General features: G+C 43.0%; 1 protein-coding gene across 1 annotated transcript in view; it reads left to right on the top strand.

Moving 5' to 3' along the window:
- The first annotated feature begins 4,773 nt into the window (after nt 1-4,773).
- LOC135216462 (mucin-2-like) overlaps nt 4,774-27,282 on the top strand; it is an 86,811-nt gene continuing 64,302 nt past the window's right edge. Inside the window, exon 1 of the mRNA XM_064251832.1 lies at nt 4,774-4,922. Within this exon, the coding sequence (XP_064107902.1) occupies nt 4,842-4,922 (81 nt within the window). The 5' untranslated portion in view covers nt 4,774-4,841. The remainder of the gene's footprint in view (nt 4,923-27,282) is intronic.

The raw sequence follows: 27,282 nt of genomic DNA, 5'->3' as shown, positions 1-27,282 counted from the left end.
TTCGAGGACAAGTTTCAGCCTGCAGCTCCCAAGTCTCCTCCTTCGCAGTTTTCATCCTCTAAGACTGGTAAAACTCCGGAGTTTGTTGAGATGAAAACTTCGCTCTCCACTAAACGGGCGTTCAAGAAACTCCAAGATTGGATGGTACGAAGGAGAGATCAAGGCAAGACGACTTTTTCGCATTGCCTCCAGCTAGACTCAGCGGAAAAGGGGGTATTTGGTATAGAACCAAAGAAGAAGTGGGGTTCGTATCCCTTCTTCAGCTCAAGGAGATTTCTCCAGCTTGGTGGATTCGCAGAGGAGGTCTCTTTTATCCACTGCTAAAGTGACCTGGACCTCTACGGAGATGGACCATCATTTGAAGGGTCTGCTCCGGACTCTTGAAGTTTTCAACTTCCTTGACTGGTGCTTGGGAGTTCTGGATCTGCAAGCGAGAAGCCCAGAATCTCTCAGTCTGGGGGAGCTGTCCAGCGTGTTAGCATGTATGGACAAAGCCGTCAGGGATGGTTCGGAGGAGATCGTCTCTCATTTTGGAACGGCCTTATTGAAGAAGAGAGCTTTGCTGTGCAATTTCACAGCTCGTTCAGTTACTCCAGCTCAGAAAGCGGATTTGCTTTTTTTCTCCTCTTTCGAACCATCTCTTCCCCCAGACTTTAGTAAAGGACCTGACTAGCAGTTTGCAAGAGAAGGCAACGCAGGACCTCTTAGCCCAGTCTACAAGACGTTCGGCAGTACCTTCAACTTCTTCAGCTTCGGTTCGACCGCCGAAGAAGGTTAAGCCCGTTTCGTGGGGCTCCCCCTCGAGAGCAGCTCCTCGAGGGAGAGGGTTTTCACGAGGAAGAGCTTCCTTTAAATCAAAGCCTTCCAAGTGAGAAGCATGTCCTTCAGACACCAGTCGGAGCCAGACTGAAGTTTTTTGCGGGAGCGTGGAGAGAGAGGGACACGGACTCTTGGTCCCTCAAGATCGTGGAGCAGGGGTACAAGAAGATCCCCTTTTTTAGATCTTCCTCCTCTTTCTACGACTCCCCAGAGACCTTCTCCATCCTATCAGGGAGAAGAAAAGCAAGTGGTTATTCGATCTTCTTCAACAAATGATCGAGAAAAGAGCGGTGGAACAAGTCGCGGACCTGGGGTCTCCAGGTTTTTACAACAGGATTTTCCTAGTACCGAAGCAGTCGTCAGGTTGGCGTCCAGTTCTAGATGTAAGCAGGCTCAATCTTTTCGTGGAAAAGACCAAATTCACGATGGATACGCCTCATTCTGTTCTGGGAGCCTTGAGACCGGGCGACTGGATGGTGTCCTTAGACTTGCAGGACGCGTACGTTCACATCCCGATCCACCCTCAAGAAAGTATCTAAGTTTGTCTTAGAACAAAAAAAAAAGTGTGGCAGTTCAGAGCTATGTGTTTCGGCCTGACCACGGCTCCAATGGTGTTCACCGTAGTCATGAAGAATGTGGCGAGTGCTACACTCTTCGGGGATAAGAGTTTCCCTGTACCTCGACGACTGGCTGATCAGAGCGTCGTCGAGAGAAAACGTCTGAAGGACTTGCAGTTCACTTTAGCCCTAGCAAAGTCCCTGGGACTTCTTGTCAACCCCGAAAAGTCGCATCTGACCCCGACACAGTCCATCGTGTATCTGGGGATTCAGATGGATTCAGTGGCTTTTCGAGCGTTTTCCGTCCCAGGAACGTCAGCGGCTAGGTTTAGAAAAGATCTCGGCCTTCTTAGGGAAAGAGGACTTGATCGGCGAGGGAATGGATGAGTCGCTGGGAAACCATTTCCATCGCTAGAAAGGTTTGTTTCCTTGGGGAGACTGCACATCAGGCCTCTCCAGTTTTTCCTTGCGGACGAGTGGGAAGGCCAAGGACGATCTCAATGCCATATTGAGAATATCTCTTCCTATAAAGAACCATCTAAGATGGTGGTTCGACCCTCAGAAGCTACAGGAGGGCGTGTCCCTAAGTCTTCTGAGCCCCGACCTAGTGTTGTTCTCCGACGCTTCCATCACGGGCTGGGGAGCAACACTAGGAGGGAAGGAAGTGTCAGGCTCCTGGGGAGGGGAACAGGTAGCCTGGCACATAAATGTCAAAGAGCTTGCAGCAATCTTTCTGTCTCTGCAGTTCTTCGAAAGGAGTTTGAAGAAACAAGATTGTTCAGGTAAACTCAGACAATACCACAGCACTCGCTTATTTGAAAAATCAGGGAGGAACACACTCCAGAACTTTGTTTTTCCTGGCGAGGGAGATTCTGCTGTGGGCGAAGAGAAGAAAGGTGACAATCCTGACGAGGTTCATTGTAGGAGTGCAAAACGTCAGGGCCGATCTTCTCAGTCGTCGGGAACAAATCCTACCGACGGAATGGACCTTGAACAAAGACGTGTGTCGAGACCTTTGGAGGTTGTGGGGACGTCCCCTGGTCGACTTATTCGCGACGTCAAGGACCAAGAGACTTCCTCTTTTATTGCTCCCCCCGGTCCTGGATCCAGAAGCGATCGCTGTAGACGCGTTGCTTTGGAATTGGACTGGTCTAGATCTGTACGCCTTCCCACCATTCAAGATTTTGGGGGAAGTCATGAGGAAGTTTGCGGCCTCAGAGTGGGACGAGTGTTGACCCTGATCGCTCCGATGTGGCCAGCGAGAGAATGGTTCACAGAGGTCATGTCTTTCCTTGTAGACTTTCCAAGGACATTGCCCTGGAGGAAGATCTACTCAAACAGCCTCACTTCGAAAGGTTTCACCAAAACCTCTCCGCTCTGGGTCTGACTGCGTTCAGACTATCGAAAAGTTGGCCAGAGCGAGAGGTTTTTCGAAAGCAGCTGTAGAGCAATCGCAAATGCAAGACGTGCTTCCACAAGAGCTGTTTACCAATCGAAGTGGGCTTCCTTCAGGGCATGGTGTAAAAGGAGGGAGTTTCCTCTTCCTCGACCTCTGTGACCGATAGCTGATTTTCTGCTCTTTCTCAGGAATGTTGCAGAAATTAGCGGTCCCTACCGATCAAGGGATATAAAAGCATGTTGTCAGCGGTTTTTAGGCACAGAGGCCTTGACCTTTCTGACAACAAGGACATTCATGATCTTTTAAAATCTTTCGAGAACTTCGAAGATTTCCTCAAATGAGACCTCCTTCATGGAACCTTGACGTGTTCTTAAGTTCCTTATGTCAAGCCCTTTCGAACCGCTTCAGGCAGCGTCTCTCTCTTCGAAACTTGACAAGGAAGGCTCTTTTTCCTAACTTCTCTTGCGACGGCTAAGAGAGTTAGTGAGATTCAAGCTTTTAGTAAATTTAGTGGGATTCAAAGGAGACAATGCTGTCTGCTCTTTGAACCCAACTTTCTTGGCGAAGAATGAAAATCCTTCGAATCCTTGGCCGAAAACTTTCGAGATCAAGGGTATGTCAAGTCTGGTGGGCCAAGAACAGAGAGAGCCCTGTCCCGGTCAGGGCTCTCAAGTTCTATGTACATAGAACAAAAGAGGTAGAGGTCCCTCGGGTAATCTCTGGTGCTCTGTGAAGAGACCAGAGTTACCTTTATCTAAGAATGCTGTTGCTTTCTTTATGAGGGACGTCATTAAGGAGGCTCATTCATCTTTCCAGAAGACTGATTTGAGCCTCTTACGAGTGAAAGCTCACGAAGTTCGAGCTGTCGCTACCTCTCTTGCCTTCCAAAAGAAATAGTCAATCAAGGACATTCTTGATTGCACCTTTTGGAGGAGTAACTCCGTCTTCGCCTCACAAATTACCTAAGGGATGTGAGAACGATTATGACGACTGTAATTCACTGGGCCCTACGTTTCTGCGGACACAGTCTTGGGGTCCGGAAGTAGCTCTTTCCTATCCCTTAGTTAGGCTTAGGTTAGTTTTATTGTGTTTTTTAGGTTGTGGTGAGTCTTATGTGAAGATCTCCCATCCTTTAGTTAGTTTTAAGGGGTTTTTTGAATAGTTGGTCAGGTGGTGGTCAGTTTGCTTCGTTGCCCTCATATGTATGGCTCGATGGTCTTGTCACGTTGAGGTCTCGTACCCGTTGACAGATCATCCAGAGCGCACCAGCACTACAGGTCTCCACCTGGCTGGCAAACTCTGATTTAAGCAAAAGCAGCCTTAAGTGACAGTAATCACAGAGTCTACTTTGCTAACAGGTGAGGAACCAAGATGTATATCATCTACTTAATTTAAGTTTCCTAAAAAATCCTATTCTGTCTCTTCCCACCATCCGAAGGTGGGATTCAGCTATATATATATCTGTCAGGTAAGTGGCATGAACAAAATGTTATTGTTATTATACAATTAAGTTTGTTCATACTTACCTGGCAGATATATATAATTAAATTGCCCGCCCTCCTCCCCTCAGGAGACAGTGGCATTAATAAAATATGAATAGAAAATGGGAATGGTTCCTGATATTCGCCTCCCAGCGGCGGGAATGGGTACTACCACCTGGCCGCCCACTGCGTGTGCCGCGAGTTTTGAAATTCTGTCGGACTTCAGAAAATACAGCTATATATATATCTGCCAGGTAAGTATGAACAAACTTAATTGTATAATAACAATAACATTTTTACATATGTAACTTATTAAGTAATTACCTGTAGCTGAAAGCTATATAGTATAATTACTTGGTAATTACATGTAAAATTTTTGTTATAAAAATATCATTTTTGGATTACAGTTACTCAGTTTATTATGGCTTCATTTTTGTAGCTTATGTTAATGTATTATTGGATATAGTATATGATGTTACTTATGCATTTACAGAACTTAACTGGTGGACATTTTTGCAGTAAGATTTTTCCATCCTTTCAGAGTGAGCACAGGATGCCGCTAGGACTAGCACATACTCTTTCGTCATGCTGATGGACCAGGAGCCAGTGAGCTTATTTTCCCCATGGGCTTCATACGACCTTGGTACCTCCATACTCAACAAACAGGTCAGTATTTTCTGAATATACCGTAGAAGTTCTACATTAGATAGGGGACTGAATTTTACAGGTTTTGAGACTTCTATATTAATGCATTCGGGTCATGAATTGGAAGTTACTCAGATTCATAGTACAATGTAATTCTTGGTTACATTGCTTTCCAGCACCTACATTGGCAGTGATAGGAATCTAGTACCATGCTGTGTTGGATTAAGCATAGAGTAATAAGAGAACCTCCACCAGCACAAAAGTGAATCCCATAAACTTTTGTAATATTAAGAAATTTTGTTCATTTAGATTTGCAAATTAGCGAAGTCAGGTTTCATAATTGGATGATTTTTATGCCTGAGTTCACTATGTTTAACCTACTATGTTTGAGAGTTGAAATTTGAATACTAAGTGCATAGAACTTTAATGCCATGTAGTAAAACTTCATTCCTGTTGAGAAGAGGGAGCCCTCATAAAGTGAGTAGGTTGAAAATAATAAAGTTGCAAGTGTAAGAGATTAATAAGTAAAATTCATACTTTTTACCTGAGAGAAAAGATTAATGCTAAGGTCACACATTCACGTATCAACGCACGCACGGCCACGCATGAGCGGAAATTGGTAGTTGGCAACAGCTCACGTCAGTAAACCGTAAATGTAACGTAAAACTAACGTAAAATCGTAAACGTACGGCGACGTGTCGTCCGGGTGCTAAGCTCCGCCCACTAGGGCGCCGTAGCCCACTCCAGTTTTGAAATGTTCAAAACAAGTCGTGGGTGGTCACGCCAAATGTCTCCTGACGTAGCTCCAGGCATTGCACGTGGGACCCACGGTGACTGCTGCGGGGTACGCGCTAGGGTCACCTGCATTGTTCGCCGTCGTTGTTTTCTTTCCGCCGCGAAGCACGTGGGCCTCCTAATTGCGCTGCAGCCTACGGCGAAACCGATTCACACATTTACAACCCTGTACGACATGGCAACGCTGTAGCGTGGTATAAAAGGTCAGGTCGGCGCCCTCGGGTCATCTGTTTGGAAAATCAACTTGAAAATATGGCCACAGGATTATCCCAAGACCTGACGGTCTCAGTTATTTTTTTCATTGACAATGGCGGATTTTGGAATAATCCTTTAGCACTGGCTCCTAATACGATTTCCACTTTCTCCTGACTTTTGACCGCTATCATCAATCAAACAATGAATTGGAATCTGTCAGAGGGATACAGGGTAATCCCAGGCTCTATTCCCAAGGTAGTATTCCAGCGTTCCGGTACACAAATCTCAACCAGAAATCAACAATCGGGTCATTTTCGTCAACAGGATTCCGGCATCTACCGCCTATACGTCGTCTGTCACACCTGCTCCAGTAAGAAATTAATTTATGATTAGCAACGCAGGAACAGTAGAGGAGTTGGGGCCTGGTGTTATTGGTAAGGTTTCCTTTAGGCTATGAATAAATCCCGGGTTGGTACAGTACTTATATGGACCCATGCAATGCGAACCATTTGTGTGGGAGCAGGACTAATGGCTTCATAGCCCAGGGGGCTGTTTCTCTGTGTCTCAGGTGCTGATCACGATTCTGAATATGGAGACAAGGTTTCAATAAAAAGAGCGAGTGGGAATGGATAACGAATATAAAAAATACTGGGGAAATTCTGACGAAGACATTGTTAGGGTGTCTAGTAGTCCTTTTTGAAAATAACCTTTACTGCTTAGGCCAAAAATAACAAAAGACTTCACTTGTAGACAGCAAACGTATAGTATATCTGCTAGAACATTTAAAAACTTTCACACACACACACACACACACACACACACACACGAACACTTTCCCGGTAACACGGTATTCTCTTGATTATGGAAGTGTCAAAGATATTTATTTTCTTCTGAATAGCAGTCTTACAATAATGGTGTAACAAATAATGTAAATATCTAAGAGGAATTCCTATATACATCTAAAAATTTATCTTGAATAGGTAGAATTCCTATTTATTTTTTAAGAATGTTTGATAAGTTATTAGATGTTATTCTATATCGCTTTAAATATAAATCGCCCATAGTCAACAGTTTTATAAGTCTTAAGTGTATGTCTGAATGGTAAAATCGAAGCAAGACAATTCTTGTGCTAATCTTATATAAGAGCTCCCAAAGCGTTCATAAATCATAATTCCTAAAACTACGTATTGTATTCCTTGTCGACTGGTTACTTGGTTATTGCTATAAATATCATTCAGAAATGGGGAATTAATATATAATCAGTGATGTGCTCATTTACAACCATTATTCTAATTGCGTCTACTGAAATGTTTTTGTTGTACAATTAGCAAGTATATATCTTGGTAAATCTCTCTCTCTCTCTCTCTCTCTCTCTCTCTCTCTCTCTCTCTCTCTCTCTCTCTCTCTCTCTCTCTCTCTCTCTCTCTCTCTCTCTCTCTCAATGATAATAAATCTCGATTTTGTGTGCATATAATTTTCAACTGTAATATTCAGCTGTGTTGTAGATGTCTTTCGCGGATTCAAACAGAATAAAAATAAAAAAAAATTAAAAACTGTAGTAATGTGCTCATACCCCTGGAGGGGCAACAGCACAGCCCCACAACGTGGGTGTGGCTGACGTGAAGTTGATCGGCGTAAGTTCCAGGTAGACGTCCGACCTTGCTTTCTTTGCGCGTAAATTTGCGGCGCAATTTACGTCGCTGGCTTTACGTCCGGTAGCCCGTGTCCTGTTTACCAGCTGTTCAAGGTCATTTCACCGCGATGATGCCCAAGATCCACATACGTGGGCATACGCCGTCGTGATACGTGAATGTGTGACCCCAGCATAAAAAGTAGTTTTTATACAAATGACTTACCAAGTAATTACTTAGTTAATGATTATGCTTGCACGGCATCCTAAATTCCAAATTCTTGGTAATGCGGCTGTTGCCAAGAGCAGGGTTAACATGCCCTGTCCACTGCAACGGGAGTGTGGGAGCAACAGTAACCATATGGCGTCGCTCTTATTTGTACCACACAACTGACAACACATCGTTCTCAGCACTTGTGATTCATGATTCACCAGTTGTTCTTGCTGAAGTCGGTGATGTACTAACTTTAGTTTTCTCCGGCTGTTGCTTTTTACAATTAGCTAATTTTCTTTTAATTAGCTATGTCAGATTCTAGTGCTTCCAGTCTTCGTTATTGTAGCGAAAGCTATAAGATTAGACTAATTAACCTTTGTTATAATACACATACCATGTGCACTAAGTGTAAGAGACAGGGAGGTTAATTGCCCGGGATGATAGTAGATGGAACGTGCTTGAGTCTCACCTCAATAAACTTGAGAAGACTAGGCATAGGAACGTGGTCTCTAGTGCCAAAAGTAGGGTTTCTTTGAATAGAGATTCTTCTCCTAAGCCTAAGACAGACTTCTGTCTGGCTCTTCCTTCTACCCCTGGACATAATTTCTCCTCCTCAGTCCTCCTATTCCTCCACATACTCCAGTGTTCAGCTCCCATGCTTCCGACCCCAATACCATTGCCAATCCTGAGTCAAGATTAAATTCCAAGTATGAGAAGAAGATTAATTTAGTTGCAAGTTCAGTGTCAGAGATAGCGGCACCCTTATGTGTTCTTATGGATAAGTTTGAGAAGGTTTCCAGTGATGATTGTCAAGTGGTGTGTTGTGGGGGAGGTGGCTTTCTCCCTTGTTGGTGCTCCTAGACGAAGGTCATTGTCCTGCTCCCCTACTCCAGGGAGAAGACTTACTGAAGGTCTAAGGGAGGCTGATGGGGTTTGCCCACAGGTTGCTGACCCCTATGTTGGTCCTGTTGCTAGATCCCAGGCTTCGACTGAATGCTGTTGGAAAGTTGTCATTGGATGTGCGCTGCTCAAGTCATGTGTTAGTGGAGGAGTGGCTTCCCCTCCTGTCGGTGCTCCTAGACAAAGGTCACTGTCCCGCTCCCTTGTACAGTAGTACGTCGAGATACGAAAGGCTCAACTTATGAAAAATCCAAGTTACGAAAGCCAATGCGAAAAATTTTACTGCTCTACATACGAAAAGTTTTCAAGATACGAAAGGTTTCTGAAAGTCCGAGATTCGCCCGATAACAATTTTGAAACTCGCGCCGCACGCCGCCATCTTAGTGCTAGTAGACTCGCCACCATCCTCCTGCTCTCCCATTGGTTCTTGATGCTAGCCAAGCCATGAGATCCTTCTCTCTGATTGGACAGCATCCCTCCCATCATGCATCTTCTATACGTACGCGCTGGCGTCCCTTAGCTCGGCCGCTCCGCACCCGAGACTTTACCGTGCGCAATCGGCATTCGTTCGCTCCAACGATTTCGTTTAGTAACGTAAATTCGTTAGTGATTTCGTTGCAGTACATATTATCGTGTTGTTCGAAGACTGTATTATTACGTATTTGTGTAACTTTACGTAAATTAACGTAGTCATGGGACCCAAGAAAGTTGAAATTCACGGAAAGAAGCACATGCTGTCTCTGGAGACAAAGATGGAGATCATAAAGAAGTACGAAGCTGGTATGCGATTGAGTGTGATCGCAAAGGAATACGGCCGTAATCCGTCGACAATAGGCACCATCCTTAAACAGAAGGATGCCATCAAAGCAACTACACCATCGAAGGGCATCACTATTTTGTCCAGCAAGAGGAGCCATGTGCGACGACGATGGAACGGCTGCTCCTCATCTGATAAAAGACAAAGAAATCGCTGGCGATACAGTAACGGAGACAGCAATCGCTCACAAGGCCAGTGCTATTTTCGGCGATTTGATTGCGCAGGCGGAAGACGAGGGAGGGGAAGGGACTTCAACGCCAACCCCAGAGTTCAAGGCTTCGCATGGCTGGTTCGAGAAATTTCGTAAACGGACTGGCATCCATTCGGTGGTGCGTCATGGGGAGGCTGCCAGCTCGGACACGAAGCGGCCGAAGCATTTAAGAAGACTTTTGACGAGATGATGACCAATGAGGCTACCGTTCTCAGCAAGTCTTCAATTGTGATGAGACTGGCCTTTTTTGGAAAAAAAAATGCCTCGTCGGACGTACATCACGAGGAAGAGAAGAAGCTACCCGGGCATAAGCCTATGAAAGACAGGCTTACGCTCGCACTTTGTTCAAACGCCAGTGGGGATTGCAAGGTGAAGCCCCTACTGGTGTATCATTCTGAGACTCCTCGAGCCTTCAAGGCCCACAAGGTGCTGAAGGAGAAGCTTCCAGTGATGTGTAGGGCTAATGCAAAAGCCTGGGTAACGAGGCTTTTGTTCACGGAGTGGGTAAATCTGTGTTTCGGCCCGCCCACTGTGAAGAGTTTTTGGAAGAGAAGCGCGCCTCCCCCTGAAATGTCTGCTGGTGTTGGACAATGCCCCTCCCCACCCTCCTGGCCTCGAGGAAGATATCCTAGCGGAGTATTCCTTCGTTAAGATTCTTTTTCTTCCGCTTCTTCCGCCCAACACCACCCCTCTCCTCCAGCCCATGGACCAGCAAGTGATAGTGAACTTTAAGAAGCTGTACACGAAACATCTTTTCAAGAGATGTTTCGACATCACCGATACCACAAACCTCACCTTGCGGTCAATTTTGGAAGGAGCATTTCGACATCATCATTTGCATCCGACTCATTGACCTAGCTTGGCAGGAGGTTTCGAGGCGAACCTTGAATTCCTCGTGGAGGAAACTCTGGCCTGATGCCGTATCCGCCAGAGACTTCGAGGGATTCGACGTGGGCGAAGCTGGTACTGCAGAGTCAGAAACAGTTGCTGATCCCGAAACTGTTTTTGGAACCAGATCTTGATTGAGATCGTTGCCGTCGGCAACTCCCATGGGGCCTGGTCCGTCGATGAGGACGACATCAACGACCTTCTCGAGGAGCACCAAGAGGAGCTTACGACGGATGACCTGAAGGAGTTGGAGGCCATGCAACTTAACGTCGTTCAAGAGGAGTTCTCTAGCAGCGGCGAGGAAGAGGAGGAGGAGCCTATGACAATGGCAGAAATTAAGGATATTCTAGGCGCTTTTCATAAAGTGCAATTGTTATCGAAAAAAGACACCCCGAAAAGGCTCACACAGGTCGTATGCTTGCGCAGTTCGATGACGTTTGCTTGAGTCGTTTCAGGAACATTGTGAAAAGTAGGCAGAAGCAGTCTTCCTTTGATCGTTATTTTTTAAAGAGGCCTTCAGCATTAGCAGGAGTAAGCAAAAAGAAAGAACCAAGTGATAAAAAACAGAAAGTTGAAAGCAAAAAGGAAGAACCAAGTGATTAAAAACAGAACGTTGAAAGCGGTGATGAATTGTTGAAAAAAAAAAAAAAAAAAAAAAAAAAAGCCTACATAAAAGTTAAAAAAAAGGTAAAAAATAAAAAAAAAGAAAAAAAAAAAGAAAAAAAAATGTTTACGTAATTTCTAGATTTTTGTAAGTTAAGTGTTACAGTTTTGTTAAGGTGTTTCGTAAATTTTAGTTTTATGGTTTTCCTTAAATTTTTTGTGTGTTTTCATAAAGGTAAGTGTACGTACGTTATCTGCCGTTTGTCCTCCTCCTCCTCTGCCGCCACTATCGGAGATAGCCTCACTCGAAAGGTAAGCTTCCACATTTTACGTTACAGTAATAATATTTCTTGTACATTAATATACACTTTATTTACAGGTTTTCGATTTTTATTCTTAATTTAGGTATTGAATGGTCCAAATTGTTGTAGTATTTCATTGTTTATAGGTCAATTTAGCTTTACAGGCGGTCCCCGGGTTACTACGGGGGTTCCGTTCTTAAGACGCGTCGTAACCCGAAAATCGTCGTAAGCCGGAACGACGTTCTTGAAAACATGTCCACAGGGAAAATTTCACTACTAATTTGCAATTTTTCTTAGGGCCGTATCTCTAAAATTATCACTAATTTACTTTTTTCATGTGCAACACTGTGTATTCACAAATTACTGTATATTTTCATTAAAATACAAGAGAGAGAGAGAGAGGAGAGAGAGAGAGAGAGAGAGAGAGAGAGAGAGATAGAGAGAGAGAGAGGAGAGAAGAGGAGAATAGAGGAGAGAGAGAGAGAGAGAGAGAGAGAAGGAGAGAGAGTAGAGGAGAGACAAAATAACTCCTTAGGTTTCAATAGATTGAAATGAACGTCTGTAGGCAACTTTTTCCCCCTCCCATAAATACATATATTTCTCCAGAGAAGAGAGAAAGAGAGGACTGTGCAATTATGTTTGTCTATCAATTCTTTGCTGAGAGAGAGAGATAAAAGGAAGAAATAGAAACACCAAATGTATAACAAGTATCTTGTGGAGAGAGAGAGAGAGAGAGTTGTTTAAAAGAGAGAAATGGAATGATTATGTATTTAAATACTCAGATATGAATTTTGTACTTATAGTATTATATTGGAAAATATTAATGATAAAACTTATTACATACACGTCCATGAAAATGATCTCATCTCAGTAAGAGAGAGAGAGAGAGAGAGAGAGAGAGAGAGAGAGAGAGAGAGAGAGAGAGAGATTACATAAAAAACCATTAAATTCTTTGACCATTGTATGGCATTGTTAAGCTTGAGTGTCACTCGAGTTGAGGTGGGGAAATTGATACAGAAAAAGACAAAGGGAAGAATTTTCTTTTGAAATTATTTATCGTATTATTACTACTTCTATTATTATTATTATTATTATTATTATATTATTATTATTATTATTTATTATTTTTATTATTGAAAATATTAATAAAACCACGTTGCATCTACCATAAAAATTCTGCTTCCATCTCAGTAAGAAAGAGGAATTATCCTTACATGTGAAATGGAAAGGTCATTTTCATCTCTTTAAAATACGACCATTATGAATTTTTGTAATTAAAGTTTTTATTATTATTATTATTATTATTATTATTATTATTATTATTATTATTATTAATAACTGAAATTATCAATAAACATTTTACATACTAGTACCATAAAAATTCGTTCATCTCCGGTAAGAAGAAGAGGAAGAGCGAGAGAGAAGAGAGAGAGAGAGAGAGAGAGAGAGAAGAGAGGGAGAGAGAGAGAGAAGTTTATCTCTCTTTGTTTTATTTAAACGCTTCCCCAGCGAAAGAGAGGGAGGGCGTTACCACTATGACTCATATTATCTTGTGTGGCAAAGGAGAGAGAGAGAGAGAGAGAGTTAACCTTAATTAAAAGTGACATGGATAGATTAGTACGTATTGTATTTCTTTAAAATACTATCACATATGAATTTTGTAATTACAGTTATTATTATTATTTGAAAGTATTAAAAACAAATAGTACAAGTACATAAAAAATCTTGAGTCTCAGTAAATGAGAGAGAGAGAGAGAGAGAGAGAGAGAGAGAGAGAGAGAGAGAGAGAGAGAGAGAGAGAGAGAGAGAGGGGGGGGGGAATGTCAGGACCACTGATTGCAACACTGCAGCTCTCCCCCCAGCTCTTCCCCCTTTTGGCTGTCACAGAACATGATATATATCTGACAGTTTTAGTACCTGGAAAGGTTACAGAGAAGACTGGGATTTCCTTCAACAGAGAAGACTGGGATTTCCTTCATTCTTCGATAATTTTTTAAATATAAGATAAAATCTTACTAATTCACTATGGTATTTTCTTTAATGAATTGATATTATTGCTGTATAAATTAATATTAATATTTGAAAATAGTAAATAATTTATTTATCATACTAAAAAACATACATCTTTGTAGTATATAGAGAGAGAGAGAGAGAGAGAAAATTATAGTGATTATTTTCTTGGAAAATACAAAGAGAGATGAGAGAGAGGAGAGAGAGAGCGAGAGGGAGAGAGAGAGATGAGAGAGAGAGAGAGAGAGAGAGAAACTGTGCTAAACTATAAAGGATTCTTATCTTATCATAATATGTGTTTTTTAAAAGCGTCGTAAACTCGGAGCGTCAGAAGCGTCAGCGTCGTAACCTCGGAACAAGCGTCGTAACCCAGGGCGGATTTTTCAATGAATATTTAAGAAAAAGCGTCGTAACCTCGGAACGTCGTAAGCCGGACCCGTCGTAACCCGGGGACCGCCTGTATTATGAAATTTAATGGGGTGTTTTTGGAGGGCTTGGAACGGATTAGTCATTTTACAAGTAAAATGTGTTCCAAGATACGAAAAACTCATTATACGAAGGCCGCCTCGGAACGGATTAATTTCGTATCTCAAGGTACCACTGTACCAGGAAGAAGACATATCAGAGACCCAAGTGAGGCTGGCAGGGTGTGCCCATGGATTGCTGGCCCCCTCTGTCGATCCTTTTGCTAGATCCCAGGCTTTGACTGACTGCCATATTGGAAATGCATTTCATTGGATGTGCTCCACTTGTTGTCTAGCTCAGATTCAGACTCAGATCACGGCCGTTGTAGACACTTCCTGGATTCATCCCGGCCATTGAAAAGGCACATGAATGACTCTGCTCTTGCCTGTCCATTACCAGTCAAGCGTCATCGTGATACCATCAACAACCTCTTCTCTTGTGTAGGTAAGGTGTGGATCCCTCTGTTTCCGCTCTGTTCAGCTGCCGGCACTCCCATGGAATTCTCCTTTGTTGTTCTCTCCCGAGGGTTCAAAACGCCAGAATCATAAGTCTGGGCACCTGTTATGTCTTGACCTGTTCCTGAGACCCTCTATTTTTGCTCTGTTCAGCTGCCGGCACTCCAATGGAATTCTCCTTTTTTTGTTCTCTCCCAAGGGTTCAAAACGCCAGAATCATCGGTTTGGGCACCTGTTATGTCTTGCTCCTGAGACCCCAGTTTTGGCTCCCATACTCCCACCCCTGGCACCCACGCAACCAGATCTTGCTCCAGCCTGCCAGGCACCTGTTCCGGTACATCCGTGCTCCAGCTGCGGACTCACAGCTCCCAGCTTATTCATTTGCTCCCTTGCCTAGCTCCCTCGCTTCCCTCCCATGCCTTTGCCAGCCTTTTATTTTGATTATCATGGATTCATATATGTATCTTTATAGTGAATAATATTAGCATTTCATATATTCAGACATGTATGTATTTTGAGATAACATAAATGTACATGTACCATATAAAAAATGAAATTAAGGTAAATTTATACCAATAGTAGTTTTTGAAAATCTGTCTCTTAATATGCTAGAACAATGTGCTTTTATTCTCTTGTTAGTGATAAAAGAATAATACAAGTATTATTTACAAAAAACCAATTACAGTGAACCCCAGTATTCATGGACTCTGGATTCGTGGACTCGTGTATTCGCGGATTCCTCTACTGGTGTTATTCCCGGGAAATTCACCTATTCGCAGTATTTTTCTATGAGAAATATCTACTAATTACTATATTTTCTTAAAAATTTCATCATAAAGTACACTTTTTGTGATAAAGCTTTTAAAAAAAACCAGGTATAAAAATTTTTAGTGGCTTTTTCATCAGATTTAACTAACAAAATAGGCAGTTTTAAGTGTTTTTATAGGGGTTTCAACTATTCGTGTGGGGGGAGGGGTCTGGTACATATCCCCCGTGAATACGAGGGCTCCACTGTGCTCAAAAAGAACCATTACTTGAATTTTCAAGCATTCAAAGTAATTGAGTTCAGTAACCAATCACGCATGCTCCCCACTAGTGTACTCGAGTGGCCTGCTCTCCAGTCTGCACCACCAGGCGAGTTAGAGGCCAGGAGCTAAGATAGGGAGTGTTCACAATTGTGTTATGCCAGGAGAATACTTCCGTACGTGAGGCCGTGTGGACCCTTCTCTGTAATGTTTCAAATGTTCTCGACTGATGAAAACATATCTAAAAATTAACACTGTAGTCTCCTCACTATGTTTCAACCCCCACAGTTTTCAGTTCACTGCAAGGAAAGTGATGAGTATCTCAATTTCGGTGTACAAAACAAATGCTTAGGTCTAATTGCAAACATTTGGCCTAGAAGAATGCCTTAATATTACATTCACCAATTACTAACAGGTATGTTAGTGATTTACTGGCTGCTTGGATATAGCCTATGGCCGGTAAACATCCTAAAAGCAAAGGTTGACCTAATTGAATGATGTAACATTCGAGAATTGATTGTAAGGTAATTATTAACTGGCAACTTACACGTAGCCCAAGCCAGGTAAGCAAATCATAAATGCAAAAGTTTGGCCCAAAGGGATGGTATAATTTCGAGAATTACTTTGAGGGAATTATTTACTGGAGACTTGCAAATAGCGTATGGCCAGTAACAAGTCCTAAAAGCAAAGGTTAGCCTAAAGGAATGATGTAACATCAAGAATTACTTTAAGGCAATTATTAACCAATGACTTGCATTTAGCTTCGATCTGGTAAGTAAAACATATGGAAAGTTTTTGCCTAAAGTGATGATGTAACATTCGGTAATTACTGTAAGGCAGATATTTACTGGTGGCTTGTGAATAGCCATGAATGCAAATGAATTTGGCCTAATTGAATGGCTGTACATTCAAGAACTGCTTTTAAGGTAATTATTAACTGGCGACATGTACGTAGCCTAATCCCAGTAAAAAATCATAAATGTAAAAGTTTTGACCAAAAAATATCGTGTTACATCCAAGAATTGTTTTTTAAAACAACTATTCCTGGTGACTGCAAGTAGCCAGCTTGATGATAATCTGAATTGAAATAAGAACAAGCTACTGTCTGCTACTGATGTTTAGTCGAAGGAGAAATGCGTGAAGGACCTTCAAACAACTACAACTCTCAACATCTAGGAATTCTTCTAAATATCTAGAAATCCCGTTTGGTTTTGACACAGGAGATTTTTTATTTGGGGATGATTCTTAACTCATAGACTTATCAGGTTTTTATATCCCCAAGAGACTCGCAAACTGTAGACAGAATTCACAAGTTCTTCTCTCATTTTGTCATATTTGGCTAGTCAGCGGATGAGCCTTTTAGGGACTCTGTGTCATCAGTCAAAACCATCATCTCGCTGGGAAGATTGCTCACGAGAGTTCTCCGATTCTTCCTCGTAGCCAAATGGGACAAGAAGACTCAACTGGACTTGGTTGTTTTTCCTGTCACTCAGGAGATAAGGTTGGACCTCCAGTGATGTATCTCGGGAGATCCCTTCTCCCTTTGAGCCCGATCTTGACTTCTGCTCGGACATTTTGAATCTAGAGTGGGAACCCCTGCTTGGGAATCAAGAGGTTTCCTGTACGTTGTCCCAAAGAACTTAATGGCCATTCATTTTGGTCGCCTGCATTTGTCTTCTTTGATTCGCAACAAGACAGTAGTAGTTGTTCATGTGTACAATACGGCTTTGTTGTATATCAAGAAATGGGGGGCACACTTCCCTTTTTCCTCTGCCAGACTACAAAGGATTGTCTTCTTGGGGCCCACTGGAATCAAGTGACCCTGGTCACTTGCTGCATTCAAGTGAAATTAATCTTCCTGGCGGACGAACTGAGCCATCGGAAGGAGGTCCCTATTACCAAATGGACCTTGGACAACAAGATCCAGCCTGACTTTCTGTATGTCATATCATTCATAGGATGCCTAATTCATCAACCACTCACTTCCACTGCCGTGAATGTGATGTTCCACTATGTCTGGAACCATGTTTTTATACATTTAACTTCCCTGCCAGATATATACTTAGCTATAGACTCCGTCGTCCCCGACAGAAATTCAAATTTCGCGGCACACGCTACCGGTAGGTCAGGTGATCTACCGCCCTGCCCTGGGTGGCAGGACTAGGAACCATTCCCGTTTTCTAATCAGATTTCTTCTGTCGCCCGGACCATCAACATTGTTGTTGGTTCCTCTTGACTGGATTTTCTTTTTTCATCGCAATTGCATCATCGACATTGATCTTGACCGACTTTTGGTGACGTATCTGGATTGTTGGATTGGCATACGCTTTTGTGGACTGTTTTTGTGGACTTGCTTTGGAATTTTCTTAGAATGTCTGACGCCGGAATGGTTATGAGACGTTGTGTGAATGTAGGCTGTAAGGTGAGGTTGCCGAAAGCTTCGGTAGACCCTCACACCGTATGTAAGGGTTGCAGAGAGTATGAATGTTCTTTTACTAATACTTGCAAGGAATGTGAGAATTTGAGTGAGAGAGAGTGGAAGAATCTAACTACTTATTTGAAGAAGTTAGAGAGAGAGAGAGTGAGGAAAGCTTCCTCTAGAAGTTTGAGTGGTTCTAGATCTAATGAGCTAGTTCTTAGTTTGAGATCTTCCCCTCTTGTAAGAATTGCTACTTCTCCTTCCTTTTCAGCCTCTTCACCTATTGCAGATCCTGTAGATTCGGCAAAAGAACTTGCGGATCTAAAAGCAGCCTTCAAGATCATGGAAAACAAAATGGCTGCTCTGCAAGGTAAGGCTAGTGATTTTACAGTGGACAGTGATGTGAGTGTCCCCAGTGTAGTGGAGGGGGCATCTGGTCGGCTCCACAACGCTCCCAGGTCTAGACCTCTTCCAAGCTCCCATTGCCCAGAGGAGAAGGAATGTCAAAACCGTAAGGAGGTTGTGGAGATTTTCCCACCGATCAGGTGTCCCTTCGGCAGGCTCTGTGACACCCCAGACTGCCAGGGATCGCTATTGCAAAAGCGTCCTGTGTGAGTGTTTCTCATCGTCGGGGTCTTCGCCTCCTAGACGCGATTGGAGGGATTCTGATCGCTCGCGACCATTGAAGAGGAGTTGGAAGGCGCCGACTCTTGACTCGAGCCCGGAACGCTTCCCTGAGGAGTCTCCTTCGGATGTTAAGAGGGCAAAGAGAGCCCTATTGTCACCGTAGTTTGGAGTGGAGCCCATGGACTCCTCCCCTCCTCCTTCTCCTCCTTCCGAAGAGGATAAAGAGGAGGCTACTAAGAGATTTCTCGTATCTATGCAAGAGCAGATATCGTCGTTGGTAGGAGTGCTTTCAAAGGAACCTCCTCGAAGGAAAGATACTTCCCTTCCCATCAAGAGGTCCTCCAGACGTGTGGAGGTCCCTGCCGCCAGGAGCGAGGCTCCTATTAGGAGTGAGGCTCCTAGCAAGAGCGAGGAGCCAACCAAACGTAAGGCTCCTACCTCCTTACCTTACCTTACAGACCTTACATCTTGTTCGGGTGCCCCAGGTCCCTCAGTGTGAGGCACCTCTAATGTCTACAGAGAGTTGCTAGTACATCTTCCGGTATATTTTGCATCTTCCAATCTTGGATGGTCTGGGATGCAGTTTAGATATTTGTCGAGCTTATTCTTAAACACATCTACGCTCACTCCTGATATATTCCTCAGATGAGCTGGCAACGCATTGAATAGACGCTGCATTATCGATGCTGGTGCGTAGTGGATTAATGTCCTGTGTGCTTTCCTTATTTTTCCTGGTATAGTTTTGGGCACTATTAATCTACCTCTGCTTGCTCTTTCTGATATTTTTAGTTCCATGATATTTTCTGCTATTCCTTCTATCTGTTTCCATGCCTGAATTATCATGTAGCGTTCTCTTTCTCCTTTCTAGACTATATAATTTTAAGAATGTAGTCTTTCCCAGTAGTCTAGGTCCTTAACTTCTTCTATTCTAGCTGTAAAGGACCTTTGTACACTCTCTATTTGTGCAATATCCTTTTGATAGTGTGGGTACCATATCATATTGCAATATTCAAGTGGACTACGAACATATGTTTTATAAAGCATAATCATGTTTTCAGCTTTTCTCTGTTTTGAAGTGCCATAACAACATTCCCATTCCCTTTTGCTTTACATTTTGCCAACGAGTTGCTATTTGATCATTGCATAACATGGTTCCTATTCATCATCACACCAAGGTCTTTAACTGCTTCCTTATTTGTGATGGTCTCATTATTAGGTCCCTTATATGCATATAGCTTTCTTTCTCTGTCTCCATAATTTATTGATTCAAATTTATCAGAGTTAAATACCATCCTATTTACCTCTGCCCAATCATATACTTTGTTAAGGTCTCTTTGTAGAGCGTTCCTATCTTCATCACAGTAATTTCTCTACTTATTCTTGTGTCATCTGCGAAACTACTCACTACCGAATCCTTAACATTATTGTCTATGTCTTCAATCATAATAACAACAGTATTGCAGCTAACACCGTACCTTGCGGCACACCGGATATTACCTTGGCTTCATCCGATTTCTCGTCGTTTGCAATAACTATCTGTTTTCTGTTGTGTAAAAATTCTTTTAACCATCTTCCTACTTTATCCACGATATTGTGTTTTCTAATTTTCTTCGCTAATTATATTATGGTCATACTTTATCAAAGCTTTTGCAAAAGTCTAATAAACCACATCTGTTTCATTTCCGCTTTTCATATTTTTGAATATGTTTCTCACGGTGGACTAACAGTTGGGTTTGTGTACTTTTTCCGGGTACGAAACCATGTTGTCCTTTATTAAACAAATTATTTTTTATTAAATGTTTCATAATATTTTTCTTCATTACCCTTTCATACACTTTCATAATATGTGATGTTAGACTCACAGGCCTATAATTACTTGCCTCTAGTCTTGATCCACTTTTGAAAGTAGGGGTAATATATGCTAATTTGTGCTCATCATAAATCTTGCCTGTATCTACACTTTGTCTTAATAATATTGCAAGTGGCTTTGCGATAGAATGAACTACTTTCTTTAACAAAATAGCAGGAATTCCATCAGGCCCTGCAGCAGCTCCATTTTTAATTTCATTATAGCCTGCACATATCAGCTTCATTAATATCTATGTCAGCTAAATATTCACTATTTTCATCCCTTACTTCTATATCATTATCTTCATTATCTATTCTAGGGGTGAATTCTCTCTTATATCGTTCTGCCAGTATGTTGCCAAATTCCCTTTTTTTTCATTCGTTAATCTCCCTTCAATTCTCAGAGGGCCTATTTCTATTCTTCTTTTATTTATCTTCTTCGCATATGAGTATAATAGTTTGGGGTTTTGCTTGATATTTAATAGGGTTTTTTCTTCCAAGTCCCGTTTTCATTTTATTTTGATTGTATAATCTTTTGTTCTGCATTTTCTATCTTACTTTTTAGTTCTATAACTTTCCATGCATTGTTTTCTTTTGCAAGACCTTTTTTCCACTTTCTGATTTTCTGGAACAAGATCCTTCTGTCTCTTGGTATGCATGAATGGATGTTTTTACTTTTCTTCTTCGGTATATATTTTTTCCACTATTTTCTCCAATATTTTATATAATATCTCCGTATTTACCCATTATGTCATCACTTACGAAAATGTTATCCCAATCTTTGTTTAATTCTTCATTAATTTCTGACCATTTTATATTTTTACTGTAGAAGTTGTATTTTCCATATCCTTCCCACTTTTTCCTTTCTTGCTTATCTCTATTTTCACTTGCTTTGGAATGAACTGTTAATTCTATGACATTATGGTCTGAAATACTCGCATTATAAACTATTATTTTGTTCATGAAACTTACCTGTCAGATATATATATGCTGTATTCTCCGACGTCCGACAGAATTTCAAAAACTCCCGGCACACGCAGTGGGCGGCCAGGTGGTTAGTATACCCATTCCCCGCCGCTGGGAGGCGGATATCAGGAATCATTCCCCATTTTCTATTCAGATTTTTCTCTGTCGCGGTAGTGAAAACACCTGTTTCCACTACCTCCGCCTAGGATTTTGAAACTTCATTAGCCGCTTAAGTATCCTACTTATTTTTTTTAATGATTGACTTGGATTTGTGGCTAGGCATACGCTATCATAAATTAATTAAAATTTTTTCATTGCATATGATGTCTGAATCTAGGTAGCTAGTTTCAGATTTTGTTGTCTGCAACGGGTAAGGGGAGGCTACCGAACCTTCGTAGACACTCGTTTAGTATACATGACGTTTACATGTTTTTCTTTGTTGAGAGATCAATGTAATTAGTGTAATGTTGACTGATTCCGAAAGAGACGTATGATTCGTATGTACGCAAATTAGAGCGTGATAGAATCAGGAGGTCTTCCTCCACAGTAACAGAAGTTAGGATAATGAACCTACTAACCTCCAGTAGACTTTATTTTGCCTAACCCTGTGGTATGGCTTACGGGCCTAGAGGAAGTTCTGTGAGAAGTAATGCCCTTTCTATTATTGTGGATTACATCAAGTAAGCTTGAAAAAGTGCTCGCTCTCCAATCAGTGTTGTGAGTGTATGATGTTGATTTTTCCCCTAGTGTTTGTGGAGGGGGCGTCAGATCGGTCCTATAACGCCTCTAGGTCTAAACCTCTGTCGGACTCCCAGGACCAGGGAGGGGGCAAGTTGAAAAACCGAAGGAGGGTTACGGGAACCCCCCACCGATCTGGCGTCCCCCTTCGGCAGGATAAGGCTGCCAAAGATCGTGCACGTGCACGAATCATGAAAGATTGCTTCTCGTCCTCCGAGGCGTCCTCCCCGCAAGGTTGGAGCTCTCGGAAGGACTCGCGCCCTCTAAGAAGCTTAGAGAAGAGGACGCTTCACGTCCTCTCTCTCGTCAGGAGGAACGTCAGATCCGCCCCATAACGCCTCTAGGCCTGGACCTCTGTCGGACTCCCAGGACTAGGGTAGAGGGCATGTAGAAAGCCGAAGGAGGGTTACGGGGAACCCACATCGATCTGGCGTCCCTTCGGCTTGACTTAATATCGATAAGCGTGACAAAAGACGCAAAATGTCGCACAGGCGGCTGTCGTCTTGGTCAAGAGATTAAAAATGTCCTTAAGGCAGGACCCTCACAAGGACGCCTTTCGAGACATTCAACGCTCTATCGAGAGGAAGACTTCGTTTGCACTTCCTCCATCTAGACTGAAAGGGAGAGCTGGGATCTGGTACGAAACAGGAGAAGAAGCAGGATTGAAAGCACCGTCTTCTTCTCAAGGAGATTTCGCCAATTTGGTGGACGCTCCAAGGAGGTCTTATTTGTCATCGGCTAAGGTTTCCTCCTCCCCTCATGGCGTTATGTATACGTTATGTGACGTTCGCTTTACTACGAAACGGGATATTGTTCAAGCTCATAAGATTGACGTCCGGCAAGCTGATTTGCATAGTCAAACAGCTCGCCAAGACGCATCTTACTCGTCCCTAAGGGACGCTCTGTCAGCGGACAGAGATGACACTGGACAGACTATCCTAGTTTTCGACAGGAGAAGGGCAAGAATTCCTCATACCCAAGAACACACAGGCGTCCTTTTAAATGCCCTTCTGCAGTGTCGATGAGACGTTGAACAAAGACGCAAGATGTTTCGCACAAGCTGCCGGTCCGGGTTTTTGTCAAGAGTGGCTAACGTGCCTGAAGACTCGTCCTGATGACGATCACCGTACTTATGCTTAGGACGCTCGCGTTTCATGAGCGGCTCTCCCCTCGCCAGGAAGCCTCTCAAGTTACTCGTGTTGACGCACGTCATTCACTATGACGCTTCCCTTGATGTTCGTCGCTCTTCTATTCCGGACGCTCTTCAAGACGCTCAAAGAATGCAATCAGGACGTTCGGAAGCACCTCGCGACGATGCCTTTCGGAACGCTCGGCGTTCCTTTTTTGAGCGCGTGTCTGGATATGTTCATATTGCATTACTAAGACGCAAAATGTTGCACAGGCGGCCACCGTCTTTGTTAGAAGGTAACGAAAGTCTTTAAAGGCCGTCTTGGAGACGATAGCCTTACGTCTTCCTATAGGGCTCTCACACTTCAGGAGCAGTGTGCGGCTCTCCAGGACGCTTTTCGGGTGGCCTTTCAGAAGACGCTCGACGTCATAAACATTGATAAGCTTTTTGGAAGACGCTCGATGTCTTACAAATCATCTGGACGCTCGCCAGGACGCTAGCGAGGACGCTCGCCAGGACGCTAGCGAGGACGCTTTTGAAGACGCTCGGCATCCTACACGTCATGACGCTCGGTAGAGCACTTGCCAGGACGTTCTTCAGAACGATAGGCGTCCTAATAACATCAAGACGTTCTGCAGGATTCTGCAAGAACGCTCTTCAAGAGGCGTCGTCGAAGTAGAGGAAGGAGTTTGGTCTCGTCAAGTGTCTACTTCTCTTTCTACGAAGGGAGCGTTCAAGAGAATCCATCACTTGATGAATTCCAGAAAACTGTAAGCAGATTTCGGTGTCATAAAACGCCTCGTCTGCTTTCGGGATTGCGCTGCCGAAGGGGAACATTAAGGTCCTTCCTGTCGTAAGCCCAGTCTCTAATCAGGAATCCTGCCCCTTCCTCGATTTCTGCGGGAATCGGGAAGGCTATATGCTCGAATTCTGATTACTTTCCGTCATGCAATTGGGTTAGTTCTCATTGACAAAGTTCTTAATAACATTTTATCGCATAAGCGGATAAGTAACAAAATTTCGAAAGAGCTCTCATTCATTAGTCAGAGGCTCATCCAGGAAAAAGACTTATAGACTAACGTCCATGAAGTCTTATGTCAAATATCATAAGAAGCTTGAACTTTCCTTTTCGATCTTCGGTTCTCACTTGAGGATTTCCATTTGAATAATATTATTCCTTTTCTTGGCAAAGAGAATGAAGACAGTCGATTTCCATTCTCTCTCTCTTCCTCGTCGAGGAAAGAATGTAGTAGAGAATTATATGTTCAAGTGACTGCAATACTTAGGTATTTTAACTTCGCGTCATATTACTAATGTAAAGTTCAAGTCATATACGCATATCGTGGTTACCTCTACAGATGGCAACCGAAAGGACTGTTAGTTTTAAGTGTATTTAATCGGTATTCTTTTTTTTTTTTTTTTTTTCCTGCAAACTTCCAGGAGTTTACCGTGTAAGGACAATGCTTGAAGGTATTGTTACAACAACACCAACTCAGCTTCTGCATGTAGCGAATTATGTTTTCGCTTAAATATGGCCTGCTTGAGAATTTTCTTATGATCGATAATAGTAACGAACCTATTCCTTCGTAGAAGAGAGTAGCTGGTAACTCAGGCAGATAGTGCGAAACGAGAGGTTGCTGTCATTGTGGATGACGCAGTATATTTAATCGGTACTCCCGGCAACTTTCCAGGAGTTTCCGATTTAAACATTTTGGTTAATTTAAGAGAATGTTACGACAACACAAAATCAGCTTCTGTATTAGCGAATTCTGTTTCGCTTAGATATGCCAACTTGAGAGTTTCTGTTCAAATAATGGAAAATCTATTCCTTAGATGAATAGAATAGCTGGCAACTCGGCATAAGACTGCGAGAAGGTGAACATAAGCTGCTGCCTGTAACTGTCACAGTGTCTCACACTGTCACCAACTCAGTGTTAGGTAGCTCGTTGTACTGCTCAGTCGGTTACGTCTCTCTCTCCCGCGGATTGATTTACGAACCGTATCTCTGCCCTACAATCATGACTTTCGCCTCGGGTTGAGGGGATTTCTGGTAATCAGTGAATAACGACTTCCTTTTGCTAAGAAATTTTCAACAGAGATATCTCTTAGACATGTTCGGCGCTGCTTACCGCACTGTAACAGAATTCTGTACGAGTCTACCGCAGCATAGCACTATAAGAAGTGCTATCCTGCTTGTTGCAAAGCGCAGCCTTATTAGGGAAGGAAGCATGCTTAGTGAGGGAATGGATGAGTCTGCTGGGGACCATTTCCTCGCTGGAGAAGCTTGTTTCCCTGAATAGACTGCAATTCAGACCTCTACAGTTTTTCCTACAGGAGAACTGAAATAACATCAAAAGATCTAGAGATAATTCTAAACGTCTCTCAATGGGTTAAGGATCACCTCAGGTGATAATGAGAGGGAGCCAGGCATCCGGACAGAGGTCCTGGCACATAATCTAAAAGAATTGGAAGCAATTTGGTTGGCTCTCCAGTTCCTCGAAGAGTGAGGTTTTGGTCGAGTGGTCCAAATCATCTCAGATAATTCCGCAGCTCTCTCATATCCCAAGAAAAGAGAGATGGTTATCGCATAGGCACGGAACGTAACGATCCTTAAGAGGTTCGTTACACGATTGCACGTCCGTGCGGATCTTCTCGATCGACGGCAGCAACTACTGACGTTTGACTTTTGAGTAATCCTCGCTTAGAAGTATGTCGAGAGTTGTGGAGACTTTGGGGACGTCCTTTCGTAGATTTTGCAATATTGAAGACGAAGAAGCTTCCTCTACGTTGCGCCCTTATTCTCGATCCGAGAGCGGTAGCAATAGACGCCATCCTATAGTATGGAATGGGGATAGTTGGTTAGCCCTTTTTCCCCTATTCAAAAGCTTAGGAAATGTAATAAGATAATCGCTGGCGTCAGAGGGAGTGAGAAAGACGCTGATCGCCCCATGTTGGCCTTCGAGAGGCTGGATTCACAGAGGTCACGTCCTTCAGAGAGCACTTTCCAAGCAACCCTTTCCCGAGAGAATCGGTCTACTCTAACAGCCTCACTTCGAGAGGTACCTAAAATCTCTCCGATCTGAGTCTGAATGCGTTCAGACTGTCAAGAAGCGAGAGGATCTTCAAGATTAATTGCAAGTCTCATTGCCAAAGCAAAGCAGTGCTGCATATTTTGCAGTGTACCAATCGGAGTGGGCCGTTTCTGGACATAGGGCAGGAAGAATGACTGTTCCTCTACCTCTGACCTCTGTGAATGACTTTACCGCCTTCCATTCCGTCTGAAGTATGGGATAAGCTAACAGTCCAACGATTGTAGAATACGGAAATATGTTGTTGACGGCCTCTAGGCTCAGAGATTCGGATCTGTCAAACAACAAAGCCCTTCACGATCTTTGAGGTCTGCGGAAATCTTGATGGAACTTAGACGTAGTCTGAAGTTCTTGATGTCAAAGCATTTCGAACCTCTCCTTTCTGTAAACAAACTTAATACACGTGACCAGAAAAGGCTAATTTTCTAACCACTCTAGCTACGGAAATGAGGGTTAGTGAGGTTTTTAGCCATCATCAGAGGTTTTGGCTTTAGAGGACATAATTCGGTGTCCTCTAAGCCTTCCGTTCTTGCTAAGAACGAAAACCCGTCTAACCCTTGGCCCAGAGGCCTGGCCCAGATCAAGGGGATGGCACAAATTATTGGGCAAGAGCCACAGAGAGTCCTGTGCCCTGTCGGGGCTCTCAAGTTTTATCTTGATAAAACTAAAGAAAGTCAAGGTCATTCGGACAATCTGCGGTGTTCCGTAAAAAGACCAGACTTGCCCATGTCGAAGAACGCCCTGGCGTTATTTTTAAGGAGTCTTTCTAAAGAGGCTCATTCATTCGTCATGTTTGAACAAAGATTTGAAACCTTTTAAAGTAAATGCTCACGAGGTGAGGCGCGGCCTCGGAAGCATTTCAACAGAGCATGACACTCAGTAATATCCTGAGTGCCACGTTTGAGCGAAGCAACTCTGTGTTCGCTTCACACTCCCGACGGGATGTGAAGACGACATATGAGATCTGCGAGTCGCTAGGACCATACATATCCGTAGAAATATTATTGGAGGCAGGAAGCAGCACGAATCCTATCCTATAGAAAAAGGGATAGGTG

The sequence above is a fragment of the Macrobrachium nipponense genome, chromosome 6, assembly GCF_015104395.2.
Source record: "Macrobrachium nipponense isolate FS-2020 chromosome 6, ASM1510439v2, whole genome shotgun sequence".
In the NCBI taxonomy this organism is placed as follows: domain Eukaryota; kingdom Metazoa; phylum Arthropoda; class Malacostraca; order Decapoda; family Palaemonidae; genus Macrobrachium; species Macrobrachium nipponense.
Note: the sequence above shows the minus strand (reverse complement) of the source record. Positions and strands in the feature narration are given on the sequence as shown.